General features: G+C 34.4%; 1 protein-coding gene across 10 annotated transcripts in view; it reads right to left on the bottom strand.

Moving 5' to 3' along the window:
• CSPP1 (centrosome and spindle pole associated protein 1) overlaps positions 1 to 19,332 on the bottom strand; it is a 381,696-nt gene that overhangs the window by 307,802 nt on the left and 54,562 nt on the right. For 8 of the 10 annotated variants that reach the window (XM_087864846.1, XM_087864850.1, XM_087864847.1 and 5 more), the window contains 3 exons: positions 10,350 to 10,448; positions 9,141 to 9,208; positions 823 to 916 (listed from right to left, as the gene is read on the bottom strand). The exons of the other annotated variants lie outside the window; for them this stretch is intronic. In XM_087864846.1, the coding sequence (XP_087720972.1) occupies positions 823 to 916; positions 9,141 to 9,208; positions 10,350 to 10,448 (261 nt within the window). The remainder of the gene's footprint in view (positions 1 to 822; positions 917 to 9,140; positions 9,209 to 10,349; positions 10,449 to 19,332) is intronic. 10 annotated transcript variants of the gene reach the window in all.

A 19,332-nucleotide genomic window follows, 5' to 3' on the forward strand; every position in this document is an offset into this window, starting at 1 on the left:
GATATGGGCTTTCTCTAACATAGAGGAAAAAAGGCAAAACTAAAAGTTAATAGTAGGCCTCAAGATAAAACAAGATTCTCTAGAAACAAGGTATCTATTCCTAATTATAAACAATAATTACTCTTTCACAAGTATTTCTACAAGAAAGATTACAAACACTATGACTCGTATACAATACAAATATCTGTGGATTTATCATGATTATGTTTTATATTGCATTTATGGGTGTGCTTATCATCTCACATTGTTGTAAGACAAAATACTTCCATTTCATATTCGTTACTACATATGAGGTAATATAGTGGGCATGTAGATAACATTAAATGCTACTCTAAATCAAAAATTGAAGATATTACTGAAGGTATATATAAAAGGCCTATTACAGAATATACACACAGTCTCATCTGTTACCTATATGACACAATAAATGAACACTCATATAGCATTTGTTTTATTACCCTTGCTGATATACAATGTAGAGGCTGAAATAGAAATTACTTACAAACACATAATCATCTTAGGAAAAACATCCCCTTCTTTTACTATATAATTGCTATCACCATTTAACACAAAAGTATTTTTTAAAGATTTTATTTATTTATTTACTTATTTATTTCAGAGAGAGGGAGAAAGAGCGCATGCAAGTGGGGGAAGGGTGAGAGGGAGAACCTCAAACGGCCTCCATAGGACTGACGCATGACCCGAGATCATGACCGGAGCTGAAATCAAGAGTCGATGCCCAACCAACTGAGCCACCCAGGCACCCTACACAAATGCATTTTAAGTTCAAAACACCTTTTTTAAATGCAAACCTTTCATTACCGTCTCTTGTTCTTCTGTTGTTCAGCCATTTGTTCCAACAGTTCTAGTCTATATTTCTCTTTCCTTCTCTGAATAAGTTCTCGATCTTCACTTCCTAGAAAGTGGTAAGAAAAAAAAATGGTTTTAACTCTTAAGCAACATCTGCAACTAGAAACTTGAATTTTAAAAATACTCCATTTTTAATTACATCAAAGTAATTAATTACTATATATGCATAAAATATAAAAGGTAAAATTGTATATTACCTCTTCAATTAATTTCATAATTTCTGAGTATCTTCTATATGTCAATCACAAGACACATTATGCCTTCCCAAACCTCTAAACTTAGTCAAAAACCTTAAATAAGAGAATACTGTAGGGGTGCCTGTGTGGCTCAGTCAGTTAAGTGTCCAACTCTTGATTTCGGCTCAGGTCATGACCTCAGGGTCGTGGGATCCAGCCCTGCGTGGGGCTCCGCACTGAACGTGGAGCCTGCTTGGGGTTATCTCTCCCTCTCCCTCTGCCCCTCCCTACCTCTCACATGCACACTTGCTCTATCTCTAAAAAATATTTAAAAGTAAAAAAAATGTTTTAATACTCTAATAATCCACATCCCTATTTTTCTAATAATTAGGATAATATCACCACTAATAACTCCTACAAGACCCTTAAATTTAGCATGTCCAAAATGAACATCTCAAAAGCAATTGCTCCTCTTAAGTGAAGACCAAGCCTCAAAACCTCATATAACTAAGAATGCTCATTATCTCTTATTCACTTCATATGCAGATCCTCTTTCTATTCTCACCACCTTTAACCTTTGATAGGACTTGTCTTCATTTTATCTGGATTGCAGCAATAACCTCCTAATTAGTCTCCTCATTCCCCCCTCTCTTTGCTCCAATACACCCAGCATACTTATGTAAGATTAACCGTCTTAAAATACAACACTAATTATACTGGCACCCTGCTCAAAGAACTTCAGTGGTTACCTCAATTCTATAGAAAAAAATAAATAAACCTCTTACCCGGGTATCACACGAAAATCGAGTTGTGCAAACATTTTAGATCCACATTAGATCATTACTACTGTTTTTTCGTTTGCTTGTTTTTTACTTACGGGTGATTTAGTGATTACTGTGATTTTTTTTAGACTACAGTTGACAATGTTACATTAGCTCCAGGTGTACAACATTGACTCAACAAGTCTTCACATTATGCTATAGTCACCAGGAGTGTAGCTATCATCTGTAATCATGTTTTTACAGTATCATTGACTACATTCCTTATACTGTGCCTTTTATTCCCATGACTTATTCATTCCATACCTGAAAGTCTGTATCTCCCACTCCCCTTCATCCATTTTGCCCATCTTGCCCATCCATTTTTCCCACCTTGCTCCCCTCTGGCAACCATCACTTTGTTCTCTATATTTATAGGTATGGTTCCACATTTTTGTTTGTTTATTCATTTGTTTTTTTTTTTTAGATTCCACATACGATTGAAATCATATGGTAGTCATCTTTTTCTGACTGACTTATTTCACTTAAGCATGATACCATCTAGGTCCATCCATGCTGTTGCAAACGGCACAATCTCATCCTTTTTATGGCTGTGTAATATTCCATTGTTTGTATATACCATTTCTTCATGATCCATTTGTCAACTGATGGACACTTAGCTTGCCTCCATATCTTGGCTATTGCAAATAATATTGCAATAAACGTAAGGGCACATGTATCTTTTTAAATTATTGCTTTCATTTTCTTGGGGTAAATACCCACTACTGGAATTACTGCATCACATGGTATTTCTATTTTTAATTTCTTGAGGAACCTCCATACTGTTTTCCACAGTGGCTGTACCAATTTGCATTCCCACCAACAGTATTTGAGAGTTCCTTTTTCTCTATATCCTCACTAACAAACATTATTTCTTTTTTCATTTTAGACATTCTGACAAGTATAAGATGATATCACGTTGTGGTTTTGATTTGTATTTCTCTGATGATTAGTGATATTGAGCATCTTTTCATGTGTCTGTTGGTCATCTGTATGTCTTCTTTGGAAAAAATATCTATTCAGGTCCTCGTCCATTTTTTTTTTTTTTTTTTTAAGATTTATTTGACAGAGAGAGAGACAGCCTTCGAGAGAGGGAACACAAGCAGGGGGAGCGGGAGAGGAAGAAGCAGGCTCCCAGCGGAGCAGGGAGCAGGGAACCTGATGCAGGGCTCGATCCCAGGGCCAACAGCAGACGCTTAACAACTGAGCCACGCAGGCACCCCCTCTGCCCGTTTTTAATCAGTTTTTTGTTTTGGGGTTTGTTTTTTTTTTTGGTGTTGAGTTGTATAGGTTCTTTATATATTGTGGATGTTAACCACTTATTGGATATGTCATTTGCAAATATCTTCTATTCAGTAGGTTGCCTTTTCATTTTGTTGATGGTTTCCTTTGCTGTGCAAAAGCGCTTTTTTTTGGTGTAGTTCTAATAGTTTATTTTTGCTTTTGTTTCCCTTGCCTTAGGAGACATTTCTAGAAAGATGCTGCTATAGCTAATGCCAGAAAAATTACTACCTGTGTTCTCTTCTAGGATTTTTATGGTTTTAGGTCTCACACTTACGTCTTTAATTCATTCAGAGTTTATTTTTGTGTTCAGTGTAACAAAGTGGTACAGTTCCATTCTTTTACATGTAGCTGTCCAGTTTTCCTAGCACCATTTATTAAAGAGATTGTCTTTAAAAAATAAAAATAAAGAAAGGAACTGTCTTTTCCCATTGTATGTTCTTGCTTTCTTTGTCATAGGACTATATAAGTGTGAGTTTATTTCTGGGCTTTTTATTTTGTTCCATTGATCTCTGTGACCGTTTTTATGCCAGTACCACACTGTTTTGATTACTACAACAGCTTTGTGAGACTATCTTGAAATTTGGAACTGTGATACCTCCAATGTTGTTTTTCTTTCTCAAAATTCCTTTGGCTATTCTGGATCTTTCGTAGGTCAATACAAATTTTAGTATTATTTTTTTCTGGTTTTGTAAAAAATTCTATGGGTATTTTGTTGGAATCGCACTGAATCTGTAGATTGTTGTGGGTAGTATGGACATTTTAATAATACTAATTCTTCTACTGGTGCCTGGGTGGTTCAGTCAGCTGAGCATCCAATTCTTGGTTTCAGCTCAGGTCATAGTCTCAGGGTTGTGGGATCAAGCTCCATATGGGGCTCCACACTCGGCACAGAGTTTGCTTGAAATACTTTTCTTCTTCCTCTCCTCCCCGTCTGCCCCTCTGCATGCCTGCATGCTTGCGTGCACATTCTCTCTCTTCTCCCTCACCCCCCATGTCTAAAATAAATAAATAAATAAATATTTTTTAAAATACTAATTCTTTAATTCATGAGTATGGAATATCTTTCCGTTGGTTTGTGTCCTCCTCAATTTCTTTCAGCAATGTTATTATTGCATATCTTAATGACACAAAATAACCTCCTAATCTAGATATGCATCATCTGGAACACCACACAATCACTGGACACCAAAAATGCAACTGAACCAGCAATTTCTATACTACCTTAATTATTAGTCTCCCTACCATCACTGAACATAGAGCATCTAAGTGTGCTCATTAAGCACAGATGTCAGCAACAGTGACGCTCCCAAAGGAGTAACATGAATTACATTAAGCTTCATAATGTTTTGTATCAAAGTAGATTGATCCCTTCTGCTTCTGATCATGATGGAGTGATAAACACAGAATTTAACCTTCCACTATGAAAAGAAAATAATACAACTAGGCAAAACATGAAATAAGTGTTTTTCAGACACTGAACAACAGGTAGTACAGGACTATAATAACTGAGAGAAGGAAAATTAATGAGCTGAGCCCTTTAAGCGTTGCCACTTCTGCCTGAATGCAATTTCCAGACCATGGATACAGGGAGGGAGAACCAAACAAAGTCAGAAAACTAAGCAAATCAGATAAAGATCAAAATTCAGGAAGGCTAAAATGTCTGGAAGTTTAGGGCAAAGATTCAAATAGAAGCATAAAAAGAGCTTCAGGGGCACCTAGGTGGCTGAGTCAGTTAAGCATCTGACTCTTGATCTCAGGGTCATGAGGTCAAGCCCCGCATTTGGCTCAACTCTGAGCATGGAGTCTACTTAAAAAAAGTCTGTCAAGGGGACACTTCAGACTTTACCGTGCACTGTCTATAAATGCACAGGATAAAATTTCATTAGGCTGCACAAAAAACTACGGAGGACATAAAATGAAAAATTCTCGGACATCCTCAAAGTAGAAATTCCAGCTTCAGCCAGCTATAGGCATTCTCAGTGGTCTTCTAGGGTATTCAAGGAAGACTCCCCCCAGAAAGGTCATTTGATAGTAATAAGGCTGGACTGTCCCTATGAAGAAGGCTACTCTAAGATGTCCTTTGCAAAGCTTAAAATAAGACCTCAAAAAGATTAGTTAAGTATCAGAAAAATGTGACTATGGTAGGCAAAATTCTAAGATAGATCCCATATTCCCTGCCCTCTGGTGCTGATTCCCTGTATAAACTTCTCCCCTTGAGTACAGGCAGGACCTATAACTTGCTTCCAGCCAACAGAATATGGCAAAGGTGAGAGGAATTTGCTGATGTGAGTAAGGTACCAATTCCAAATCAAAATTCAAGTCTGAATTAATCAAAAGGGAGATTATCTTGGGTGGGCCTGACATAATCAGGTAAAAGCCCTCCCTGAGTTTAGATATTCTCCTTGGTGGCATAATAAAGTGAGCAGCTGTGGTAAGGAAGCCCATGTGGCAAGAAAAATGGATGGCCTCTAAGAACTGTGGGCAGTCTCCACCTAACATCCAGCAAGAAACCAGGGCCCTTAGTAATACAGCCACTAGTAAATGAATTCTGCCAACAATCTGAATGGGCTTAGAAGTAGATTCTACACCAGTCAAGATTCAGATGAAAAAACACCGATTGACACCTTGGTTATAGCATTGTGAGACCTGAGCAGAGAACCTACCTAAACTCCTGACCCACAGATACTGTGAAATAATGTAATATGTTCTGAGACACAAAATTTGTGCTCATCTTTGATGCAGCAATAGAAAACTAATACAATGACCAATAACCATTAGAAATGTTAGTTAATAGAAAAAAACACATGAATAACAGATGATGGAACAACAAAGATATTAAATTAGCTATCATAACTATGCCCAAGTATTTAAATAAAAGTAGGAACACGGGGGCACCTGGCTGGCTCAGTAGGTAGAGCATGTGATTCTTCATCTTGGGGTCGTGAGTTCAAGCCTCATGTTCGGCATGGAGTTCATGTAAAAAAAAAAATCAACTGGATTTAATAAAACTTAATATATAAGTGTATTTTTAAAGATTTATTTTTTATTTGAGAGACAGAGTGAGAGCAGGGAGAGGGACCAAGGGAAAGAGAGAATCCACAAGCAGACTCCCCAGCTGAACATGGAGCCTGACGCAGGGCTTGATCCCAGCACTCTGAGATCATGCCCTGAACCAAAACCAGGAGTTGGCCATTTAACCGACTGAGCCACCCAGGTGCTCCCCTCACCTTTTTTTTTTTTTTAAGATTTATTAAAATATATTTAAAAAAAAAATAGGAACATAATGAGGAAGAAATAGAAGTTGTTATTTTAAAAAATGGGGAGTTCTGCTTCTACTTAGCAGAAAGCTACAAGAGAACACTGCGCAAACCCTACAATGGGGAAAAAGCTCATCACCTATAAAACTGTAACTTTTAAAAAGCCCATCAGAGAGCTGAGGTTATAAGCAACCAGGTAAAGTGAATTCCAAAGGGTATAAAAACCAATCCAAAGAGAGATGGGATAATCCAAATTTTTTTTACCTTTCCTAGAGTATGGAGAAATAGGCAGCTGCCTTAGAAGGAGGTAGGAATAGCTGAAATGTTAATGAATTCTTAAAGGCTTTCGGTGGGCTAAAGTAACGACGGAGATTCTCTAGAAAACCCAGACACAAGAGGAATCTGCACTCACTTCTCTACCTCCACCAGATGTTTATGACAGAAACTGGAAATGGGACAACATGAGACACACAAAGAGACCATTCTGACGCCAAATAACACTGCATGCTTTCCAGATCCTTCTTACATACAAAGCAATGGCCACAATCTACTGGTTGAATACCAGAAAACCTGCTGGACCCAGCATTCTGCACTTATATAAAGCGAGGTACTGTTACTGTTAGGGAAAGGTCAGGAAATTCTCACGCAAGACCCTCCACAAACATAAAGGAAGGGTTTGGCTACCACTCTGGGGAGCATCAGGAACACTGAGAGAGACTCATTTCTGAGAACCAGGTGCACAGGATCAGCCTTGCACCAAAGAAAAAGCAACAGCAATCACTCTGTCAGAGTCAAGCAGGTCCTGCTGAAAACTGAGGAAGGTGCAGCCACAGTAAGAAAATCCCTCCAGCACTCCAGGCCCCACACTAAGAACAAGGTGGTCAGAGAATTTAAAACTTATTTCTAAACAAGTGGTAGAAGAGTTGAAAATTATTAAATATGCACAAGACATGAACATCACTATCAACCAACTGATCTACTTGACATTTATAAACCACTACACTCAACAACCATACAATGCACATTCTTTCAACTACAAACTAAAAATTCACCAAGATAAACTATATCCTGAGCCATTAAAAACCTTTTTTAAATTCAAACTTGAAATAACTGAAATTATACAAACTTTTTTTCAGACCATAAGGGAATTAAACAAGCAGTTAGTAATAAAAAGACAGAAGGAAAATCCCCAAATATTTGAAAATTTAAAAGCATACTTCTAAATCATCCATGATTCTTTTATAAACCCCAAAATATATCGTTATTTTTGCTCTAAGTAGTCACTGTCTTAATTTTTAAAATAAAGCAAAAGGTTCCAAATTAGGTCCTTGGGACAAAATTATAGGAAAACAAATTTCAATTCAATTGAAATGAGAATTTTTTAACAATCAGATTGTGCTACCTCTGGAGTTCCCTATGGGTCCATACACATATAGGCTGGGGGGGAAAAATGAGATAAATCACTGGACTAAATGACTTTAAATGGTTTGTTCCAAGCGTTAGAGTCTATTATTTCTCCAAATATTCATCCATCATTCCTGGATTGCAGTAATGGTAAGTTTATGCCAAATGGCATAAACCTTAAAATTTTAGGGTAGAGTAATCCATTTATTGGGAAAATTATTTGTCAGTGGGCTCTGAACAAAGAAAGCCATTTCTCCCATTTTTCATGTTTAATAAAATACAAAAGAATGAAGCCTTTACTCTGACTTTCTGACAGGTTACACTGGTTAATTCTCACTTAAAGACATTACATTAGAATAAAACTCTAGGGGCGCCTGGGTGACTCGGCTGAGCAGCTGATTCTTGATTTTGGCGCAGGTCATGACCTTGGAGTCCCGGATCCGGCTCCACATCAGGCTCTGATCGTGTTCTCTCTCTCTCAAATAAATAAAGGTTAAAAAAAAAACAAAACTAAAACTCTAGTTGTTATGCCTCATTTTCTCAAAATAGCCACTTCAAGGAAACAAAGATCTGAGATTATGCAATTAAGTATCTCTATGCCCAAGATTTAAATTACTGACTGCTTTCAAGTTGAATGAATCTAAACTTTTATCCAATTTCTTCACATATTTCACTTGAAACCAAATTTCAGGTCGTTTTTTCTTACAGTTTTTACATAGAAAACTGACCACTTTTCTATTTTAGAGTTATATATGGGAAATAAATAAGGATCTCTCTTCACACTGTTTCTGAAATTATGACAAGTAGCAAATCAACATTCTTATATTAACCAATGACCTTCATTTCTGATAAAATAAAGAGAAAATCTGGATTATGAACATGATTTGAACAAAACACCTTCTCAGAAACTACCTGTAAAGAACATAGGAAAGGATGTTTATCAAGGGATAAAAAGGTTTAGTTCAGGGAAACTAAACTTCAAATGTAAGGCAGTCCTGTACTAGCTAAAGAAGAAAAAGAATAATGAAGAAAAAAACTATTGCATATAAAACAGAATAAAAGAAATAGCCACAATACAATGAAGTTAATGAAATTAATATTTCATTTATCATCTATAGAAAGCTCATCACTAAATAAAGTTATTCCACTTTAAAATTATACATGGAGCTATACAAAACACATTAAATGTTTAGCATAGAGTCTATCATAAACACTAGATAAGAGTTTTCTATTATTACTAACAGGAGTATTAATGACAACACTGAGTTCTCACTAAAGACCTTTTCTAGAACAGTCTGCAAAAGTTTAATCAACTGAAGTTTTGTACATACCAAAAAGCATTCCTGCAAAAGGACTACAGATCTCTCGGTTAGATTTAGATGGTTCATTGCCTCGAGCACTAAAACAAAAAACAAAAAGAATTAGAACCCAAATGATTTTCAGGTAACAAAAAGAGTAAATTGTAGGTATGAGTTATGGGCCTTTCAAGGTACTATGGTCACTATAATAGTTACACATTTTTAAAATCAGGGTAAAATCATAGCATTTTCTCTCTTTATACAGTGGGACCTCGATACATTCATGCTCTATAAATATATAACCTTTTTCTTGAGCTTGCATCAATGGCTCTATAGATTCCCAATAAAACCCTTTTTCATAAGAACAGTTAACCCAGTAAGGAAAATGAATATAAATACACAGAAATCCTAAAAAAAGAGGAGAAAGGAGATACCTATTCACATACTTGAAAAAGATCATCTCTTAAAAACTCCTTCCTTAAAATATAGAAATAAGGGGGGAAAAAAAGACAACTCCCTCAAAGGAAACCTATTCAGACCCAAACAGCAAATTATCTTAAACACTTCTATATATTACTTTTCTTCAGAGAAAACAGACACCTTTCCTGACATATAATATTATCTTCATTATACACTAGATTCAGAACTGTTTATACTTATGTACAATATAAGAAAGCCACCAAAATGATAAAATCAACAGAAAGAGAACATGAATATAAAATACATATAATTTCTGTTCTTTTCATCATGACAGAATTATTATGAGCACTAATTTTACAAAGTAAGCATATAGTTACCTACCCAATAAGCTGAAATTCAAAAAAAAAGTTTTTCAAAGGAAAACTCACACTGCAGGAACATTTTCAATTTATTTCCACTTAAGTTATATCACTCCTGTAACTCCAAGATATTTTACTGATTTTTAGTCCATTAAATTACATGCTTATTTCTCCTTTCATTATTTCAAACAAATTTATTTATACTTTATAATTACAGGGACTTATTTAGAACACCTTGGCACACTGCTAATCAAAACTTGCTCTTTGAAAGAATGCTGTAAAGCACTATAAATTCTCATTTAACACAATTCTCCCCCTCCTCCTTTTTTCCCTTTAAATCTTTTATTAAATAAGGAAAGCTGTTAACATACTATACCTTTCTACTTATTCAGTAAGCCAGTTTCAGAATGTGCTGTTTCACAGTGTAAGGACTGAAGGGCAGAATTTATATTACATACTATACCTTTTATTTCCAGCAGATGAAATGCATATGTTTGACTGTTCTGTGACATCACCACCATGCTCCATAGGAGGCACATCCCCTCGTCTGTTCCCGTACATCCTTAAAAACACATTAGCTTATAGAGCTTGCTCCACGTACAGTGGACCTTCTTATATCTCTTTGGTGTTTTTACATTTGATATTGGAAATGTTAAAGGGAACAAAGAGTTATAATGAAGTTTTACCGCAAACACATTTGAAAATTAATTTGAAGGAGATTTAATTCAAGTATGATTTGCTGGTTAACAGGAGAAACTGAGAGTTTAGATTCAATAGTCTTTAAAACAAAAGGTTATTATAAATTATTTCAATATAACTTCCAGAAAATTTCGATTTCAAAACCATGCATATACTAAGACTTCCTTATCATTCATTTAATTCAAAGAATTAATTAGTATCTACTACATGCCAAGTACTATTTTTCCTAGGCGCTGGGTATATGAACATGGTCTTTGCCCTCATGAGGATTATAGACAAATTTCACCATGAGATCTTTTTAAACAAAATTCATAGATTCTGGAAATTATTTCACTGCATATACAAACACTTTTTTAACTTAAAAATATAGCAGCTGTTTTACCATTAAATTAAATCAAATGTGGCAAGGCACATTTGTTAACTCTAAATCACATGAAAGAATAAATATTAGCAACAGGTGAACGGAAAACATTATCAACAAATAGTCTGACACATGGGTAAAGAATGATCACTTTACTCACAAGGTCATAGACGACAAAAGAGAAGACAGGGTTTTTTTTGTTTTGTTTTGTTTTTCTTAAAAATCCTCTTCAGAAAATAATCTTAAATTTTTTCAATTAATCTTTTTTTTTCCACTTGGCAAACATTGATTTCTTTAGCTTACTTCCTCATACCAGAGAAACCAACATGACTTTTCATACCAACATTTATTAGCATCCATGAAAATCAACATTTCACAAGTCATATTTCTTCACATGGCTGTTAAACTAAATTTTCTCTCAAAAGACTATTAGAGAGAAATATGGTTGTTAAAGTATTATTCAATATTTTAGGTGAATTTTATTTTCACATTAAGAAAAATGGCAATTTTGGGAAGAAAAACTTCTCATTTTCCACAGAGCTAGCACAGAAGTCTTTCTTCATTTGTGTCCATCACACAAGCCACTGTCAATATTATCTGTGGAGAAAAGACTATCCAGAATTTTAACCATCATATCTGACCTGGCATGACACATAAATAGCTTCAATATCCATATCTAGAACAACAGAACCCTCCACAAGCCCTTTCAAAAAGGAATATCAACTTATTTCAATTTATCAAAAGAGCTGGTTTTGTATCTAAAACCTATGTGCTCAAATCTCTGCTTTAAACTGACATATCAGTTTCCCTATTTCTACCACTTAAAGAACTGGTAAATATAAACTTAAATTCAAATTTGTAATTAATAACACCAAGCAACCAGATTTAGTTATACTTGTCTATATTAAATATGCATAAGCAGGAAAGAGTTAACAGCACAGGCCTAAAATTGCCTATCCTTAGAAATATCTGTTTGGAAGGCTACTCTTGGCGGGCACCTGGAAACATAGATTTGGTGGGGCGGCGGGGGGGGGGGGGGGGGTCCTACCATTCCCAGGACTGGTAAAGAGGGGCTCACTGTACCTAAACTGTTTACATAAACAATATAGTTTTTGCTGAACATCTGCTTTCTTTCAAACAGTTCAGAATTTTCCTATATCCTCAAAAAAGGGTGCCTATGTGACCAGCTCCCAGTAAAAACACTGGGCACTGACTCTCTAATGACCTTTCCTGGTAGACAACATTTCACCCATGTTGTCACAATTCAATGCTGGAGGAATTAAGCAGGTCCTATGTGACTCCACTAGGACAGACCTCCTAGAAACTTGTGCCTGCTTGCCTTCAGACTTTGTCCAAGCACCTTTTTCCTTTGCTGATTTTACTTTGTATCCTTTTGCTGTAATAAATCATACCCATGAATATAACTATATATACAGGAAGTCTTGTGAGTCCTCCTGGTCAATCACCAAACCTGGGGGTCGTCTCCCATGACCCAAGAGACAAAAGTAAATGGACTGATGTGGTAAAGTGGTGCCTCAACAAATGAAAGTTTTCAAATATAGAGAAACTTAAAGTTACGAATTTTTAAAAACATATCTTGTGATTAAACCAGAATTAAAGGCTACTTATTACATACATTACTTTCTAAAATTTATCCAAGAGTTTGTGACTTTCTGCATTTTCAGTTAAGTCCTCTAAAACTAATATTTAGACTTGCAATTCTAGCTTATCTTTATGCAGTTATACCCAAAGTATGCTATATCCGAAGCATCTGTATTAAGAAATGGTTTAAAGGTTCTTCAGTATATATAGCTATCTTAATAAAGTAAGCACCATAAACACACAAGGTCATTTTCAAAGTCCATTCTAAACTAAAGAAATTTAAGAAATTACTTTACTTATGTGTAAAGTCAAGGTCTCATTGCTAAATCCTATAGTAAAATCACAAAGATTTCCCAATGAACTGTCCAGAGGGAATACAGCTTAAGGTATACCATTTCACTAAAGAAAAAAAAAATTCATTAACAAAACTATAAAAGTCCCCTCTTGTCACTGATAAAATCAAAATCTTGTCACAATAAAATCAAGACTAGAGAAACGGTTAAAAGGCCAAAGAAAAGCAGAGATATGCATTTCACTAAAAAAGATAAAATAAAATCTTAAAGCATCCTTTTTAATTTTATGGAAAGACTCATATGACTATGCTTACTTTGTTAAATCAATGAAAAATTACTATTTACAGATAGAGATTCCATAAATATTTAAGTTTACTAATATATTAAAAACAGAAACAAAAAAACTAGAAGGGAACCCAACAAGCTGTGAAACCAAATTATAGGATGACAAGTAAACTATCTTATTTCTTATTAAAATATCCCCATAATTATAATGGAATTTCCTTCATTTATTGAACTTTTTTCCATATTTCTAATAAATTTAGCATTTAATCACTATTAACTATCTCTGTTAGTTCACTTTAATAGCTGTTATGGTGGTCTTACAATTTATTTTAGAAATCTTTACTGAGGGCACCTGGGTGGCTCAGTCAGTTAAGTGCCCAACTCTTGATTTCAGCTCAGGTCCCGCAGTGGGCTCTGTGCTGGGCATGGAGCCTGCTTAAGATTCTCTCTCTCTGTCTAAGCCTCCCCCAACCCCACACACACTTAGAAAAAAAGAGAGAGAGAGAGAAGAGGAGGGGAGGACAGGGGAGGGGAGGGAAAGAAAGAAGGAATGAATGAAGGAAAGGAAGGAAAAGAAAGAGAAAGGGGGGAGGGAAGGAGGGAAGAAAAGAACAGAAAAGAAAAGAACTTTTACTGAGACAATGAAGTTCTCCAGGAAGACAGGAATTGAGAGCCAACAGTGTTTTCATCATTTCTATCTCCTCCCTTCAATCCTCTCAACATTAAGGGAGACCTACAAATGGTAATAGCCGAAAGTAATGAACTCACTAAATGTCTAAGAACAACTGATTCTAATGAAAGTCCAGGAGTTCAATTTGGGTCCAGTTTGTCCCTGAGAAATCCTTTCTGTTTAGTTATAGCTTTAAAGCCACTACCAGATTAAAACAATCCCTGAGACCCAGAACCAATCTATCTAAATATTCTACGGCTTTAAATCCATAGATTCGCGTACCACACCTCTCAATCCACTGATTTTATCAGAAAGAGACAACTTCAAAAAAGAATTTGCTTTCTTTGACATACCAAATTAGATTTAATTGAAGTAATAAAATAATTATAAGTGATTTCACCATCCTACTATCAAAAAAAAAAAAAAAGCTACAGGTATGTTAAATGGAAAAAGCTTTTTCTCTATCTCTATTTCCTGGAAGACATGGGTCAATAACTTTAATTAGGTTCAAACCTCAATGCCCAAAGAAATCAGGTATAGGCTAGAGGCCAAGTTTATTCTAAAAATTAACACATGTGTCTACTTTCAAAAAAATAAAATTACTCTCTTACAGAAGAAAAGCAAATTCTCTAAAAGTATAGGTTTTTCCAGCTAATTTAATATAAATGAACAACTCCTAAGTGATAATGAATAACTTATCTTTTTTCCTTCACAAACCTCAGAATCAAACTACTTGAGGAATAAATTTACAATGTTTACGCTATCAAGAATAACACATCATAAAAATAAAATATTTACCATCTGTTGATCCTAGATTCATACAGCTCACAAGCAAGGAAAAACCAAATTTCTCCTTACTTAAAAAAAAATCATCTAATTCATAAAATGGTTACATCACCTTGTTTTCATATCAAGAATTTCTCTAATGTGAACGAAATCCACTATTAGAGGTACTCTCCTGGATGTTAAAAGAAAAATACTGAGCTGTTAACTGTGAGTCACTATTTTTCTCAGTTTTCAGTTGTTTCACAATTATATTTGCTTTAATTCAGCAAATAAATTTGCTTTAATCTAATTTTTCTAATATTGAGCCCATCTTTAAAATGGAGAAAAAAGTTAGTATTAAAGAGGTCCTTCCAGAGACAAATGAAAATTACTATGTATTAGAAAAAAAGTATTAATAATAGTATTAAATAACTCAAGTTCTAATGAGCCATTTCTTCTCATTTACATTTTATATATTAAGCATGCACATTTCTTAGAATGCCCCACACTAAGTAAGCATGTACTCATCTATGTGGCTAACATACAGATTCTAATTTCAGATGGAATGTTATTTCAGAATTTTATTAAATAACTATTAAGATTACAAACTAACAAATATCAAGAGTTAAGTAGAATGGAAGTGCTAACTGTATTAATCACATAAAAACTTTTAAAAAGCACTATTTAAAGCTAAACGTTTCTTTCACTCATTAACATTGGTTATAAAGTAAACATAGTAAAGTAATATATTAACTTCTACAGGTCAAGTTAATAAATAATAAAGACCAGGATGACCACATTTTAAAAGAGCCTACAAATTTCAAAGTACCAAGAAATACACCATTACATTCAACTTCTAAAAGCTCCTAAGACATAAATTTTAGTCAAACTGTAAATATTTATAAATAAATAACACATAAACATACACGCATACATAAAGACTGCAAGTGTCAAGCAAGATGCTAACTACCTTGTTAATTATTTAAAAACACTGGCCAGTGATTAATGATGAGTTCAGAAGTTTAACATCATTCCTGGGTTTTAGCTTTCCCATATTTAAAGTGGGCAAAATAGTTCATTAATAAATACATTATCATACATGAAGTTGTTTATGGGGTAATTAGAAAAAAAGTGAGACCAAAAATAATGAACTCAAAAACTGTTTAAAATCAAAACTGGCATTCATCACATGCTGACTTTTAGAAGGAAAAAAAAAAAGAGAAACTTACGAAAATGAAGGAAAATTAATTTTGTACTTCTCACAATCAGTCATAATTATTTTTTGTCAAGAACTTTGGGTTAAGATTACAATATATCACAAATAAATGCTTAAACAAAAAACAAGGAAGAGCATTACATAATGATAAAGGGATTAATCCATTGAGAGGAGATTAACAATTATATATATCTATGCAGCCAACATAGGATCACCTATGTACATAAAGCAAATATTAACAAACATAAAGAGAGAAATTGACAGTAATATAATAATAGTAGAGGACTTTAACACCCCACTTACATCAATGGATATCATCCAGACACAAAATCAATAAGAAAACAGTGGCTTTGAATGACACATTATACCAGATTATTTAACAGATATATAAAAAACATTCCATCCAAACACAGCAGAATACACATTCTTTTCAAGTGCATATGAAACATTCCACAAAACAAGTCAGAATGAATTTAAGAAGCCTGAAATCCTATCAAGCATCTTTTCCAGCCACAACAGTATGAAACTAGAAACCAATCACAAGGGGAAAAAAGAAAGAGAAAGCAAGTAAGCAAACACAAAAAATGTGGAAGCTAAACAACATACTACCAAGCAGTGGGTCAATGAAGAAATGAGAGGAAATCCAAAACACATGGAGAAATATGAAAATGAAAGTACAACAGTTCAAAATCTTTGGGACATAGTGAAAGCAGTTCTAAGAGCATTTCATAGGCTACCTCCAGAAACAAGAAAAAAATTCAAACAATCTAACCTTATACCTAAAGGAATAAGAAAAATAACAAATGAAACCCAAAGTCTGCAGAAAGAAAAATATAACAAAAATCAGAGCAGAAATAAATGAAATGGAGACTAAAAAACCAACAGAAAGGATTAATAAAACAAAATTAATAAAACTTTAGTCAGACTCATCAAGAAAAAAAGAGAAAGGACTTAAATAAATTCAGAAATGAAAAAGAAGTAAAAACTGATACCACAAACATACAGAGGATTATAAGAGACTACTATGAAAATTATATACCAACAAATTGGAACAACCTAGAAGAAATGGATAAATTCCCAGAAACACATAATCTTCCAAAACTGAATCAAGAAGACACAGAAAATCTGAACAGACTGATTACTAATAACGAAACTGAACTGCAGTCAAAAAACTTCCAACAAACAGAAATCCAGGACAGGATGGCTTTCCAGGTGAATTCTACCAAATATTTAAATCAGAGTTAATACCCATTCTTCTCAACTATTCCAAAAAAATAGAAGAGGAAGGAAAAGTTCCAAATTCTCTCAATGACGCCAGGATTACCCTGATAACCAAAACCTAACAAAGATACTACAAAAAAGAAGAAGAAAAAAAAAAAAACCCACAAATCTATAGGCCAAAATGATGAATATAAGACACAAAAATCCTCAACAAAATATAAGCTAACCAAATTCAACAATACATTAAGAATCATTCATTACAATCAACTGGGATTAGTCTAGGAATGCAAGAATTGTTCAATATATGCAAAACAAACAACATGATACATCACATTAAGAAAATGAATGATAAAAACTATACAGATTCAGAAAATGCATGTGACAAAATACAACATCCACTTATGATAAAAACTCTTAACAAGGTAGGTTCAGAGGGAACATACCTCATCGAAATAAAGGCCATATATGAAAAACACTTAACATCATACTCCATGGTGAAAACCTGAGAGCTTTTCCTCTAAGATCAGGAACAAGATAAGGATGTCTGCTCTTGGCACTTTTATTCAACACTGCACTGGAACTACAAGTCATAGCAATCAGACAAGAAAAAGAAATAAAAAGCATCCGAACTGGTAAGGAAGAAATAAAACTTTCACTATTTGCAGATGATATGAAACTATATACAGGAAGTCCTAAAGACTCCACCAAAAAACTATTAGAACTAATAAATAAATTCAGTAATGCTGCAGGATGGAAAATTAATATACTGGCTGGCTCAGTCAGTTAACTGCTTGCCTTCAGCTCAGGTCATGATCCTAGGCTCCTGGAATCAAGCCCCACATCAGCTTCTGTGCTCAGCAGTGGGTTTGCTTTTCCCTCTCCCACTCCCCCTGCTTGTGCACTCTCTCTCTGTCAAATGAATAAAATCCTAAAAAAAGAAAATATACAAAATATGCTGCATTTCTATACACCAATAATGAAATAGCAGAGAGAAAAAAAACATTTAGTCCCATTTACAATTGCATCAAAAAAAGAAAAAAACCCAGGAATAAATTTTACCAAGAAGGTGAAAGACCTATAGTGTGAAAACTATAAGACTCTGATGAAAGAAAATGAAGATGACACAAATAGAAAGATATTCCATGTTCATGCATTGGAAAAAATAATATTGTTAAAAATGTCCCAATTGCCCACAGCAATCTACAGATTCAATGCAATTCCTATCAAAATACCAAAAGCACTTATCACAGAATTCAAACAAATAATCCTAAAATTTGTACTGAACCACAAAAGACCTTGAATAGCCAACGCAATCTTGAGAAAGAACAACAAAGCTGGAAGCATCACAATCCAAATTTCAAGATAGTACTACAAAGCTATGGTAATCAAAACAGGATGGTGCTGGCACAAAAACAGAAATATGGATCAGTGGAACTGAAAAGAGAACACAGAAATAAACCCACACTTTACACAGTCAATTAATCTATGACAAAGGAGGCAAGAATCTACAATGGTGAAAAAACAGTTTCTTCAATAAATGGTGCTGGGAAACCTGGACAGCTATATGTAAAAAAATAAAACCGACCACTTTCTTACACCATACACAAAAATAAACTCAAAATGGATTGAAGACCTATACATGAGACCTGAAAACCATGAGACCATGAAACTCTTAAGACGAAACACAGCAGTCTCTTGGACATCAGCCTTAGCAACATATTTATGGATATGTTTCCTGAGGTAAGGGAAACAAAAGCAAAAAAAAAAAAAAAAAAAAAAAAAACTATCAGGACTACACCAAAATAAAATGCTTTTGTACAAAAAGGAAACCAACAACAAAACAAAAAGCAATCTACTGGAGATATCTGCAAATGATTCATCCAATAAGGGGTTAATTTCCAGAACATATAAAGAACTCATACGATTCAAACCAAAAAGCAAATAATCCGATTAGAAAACAAGTAGAGGACCTGAGTAGTCATTTTTCCAAAGAGACATACAAATGGCCAACAGACACATGAAAAAATGCTCAACATCACTAACCATCAGGGAAATGCAAATGAAAACTACAATGAGATATCACATCACACCACTGAGAATGGCTAGTATCAAAAAGACAAAAAATAATAAGTGCTAGTTAGGATGTGGAGAAAAGGGGACTCCCATACAATGTCGTGGGAATGTAAACTGGTGCAACCACTATGGAAAACAGTATGGAGATGGCTCAAAATATTAAAAATAGATATACCATATGATCCAGTAATTCCACTACTGGGTATTTAATCAAAGTAAATGAAAACCCTAATTTGAAAAGATACCTGCACCTCTATGCTT

Source organism: Ursus americanus, chromosome 9 (assembly GCF_024610735.1).
Source record: "Ursus americanus isolate L20-20 chromosome 9, mUrsAme1.1.p, whole genome shotgun sequence".
Classification (NCBI taxonomy): domain Eukaryota; kingdom Metazoa; phylum Chordata; class Mammalia; order Carnivora; family Ursidae; genus Ursus; species Ursus americanus.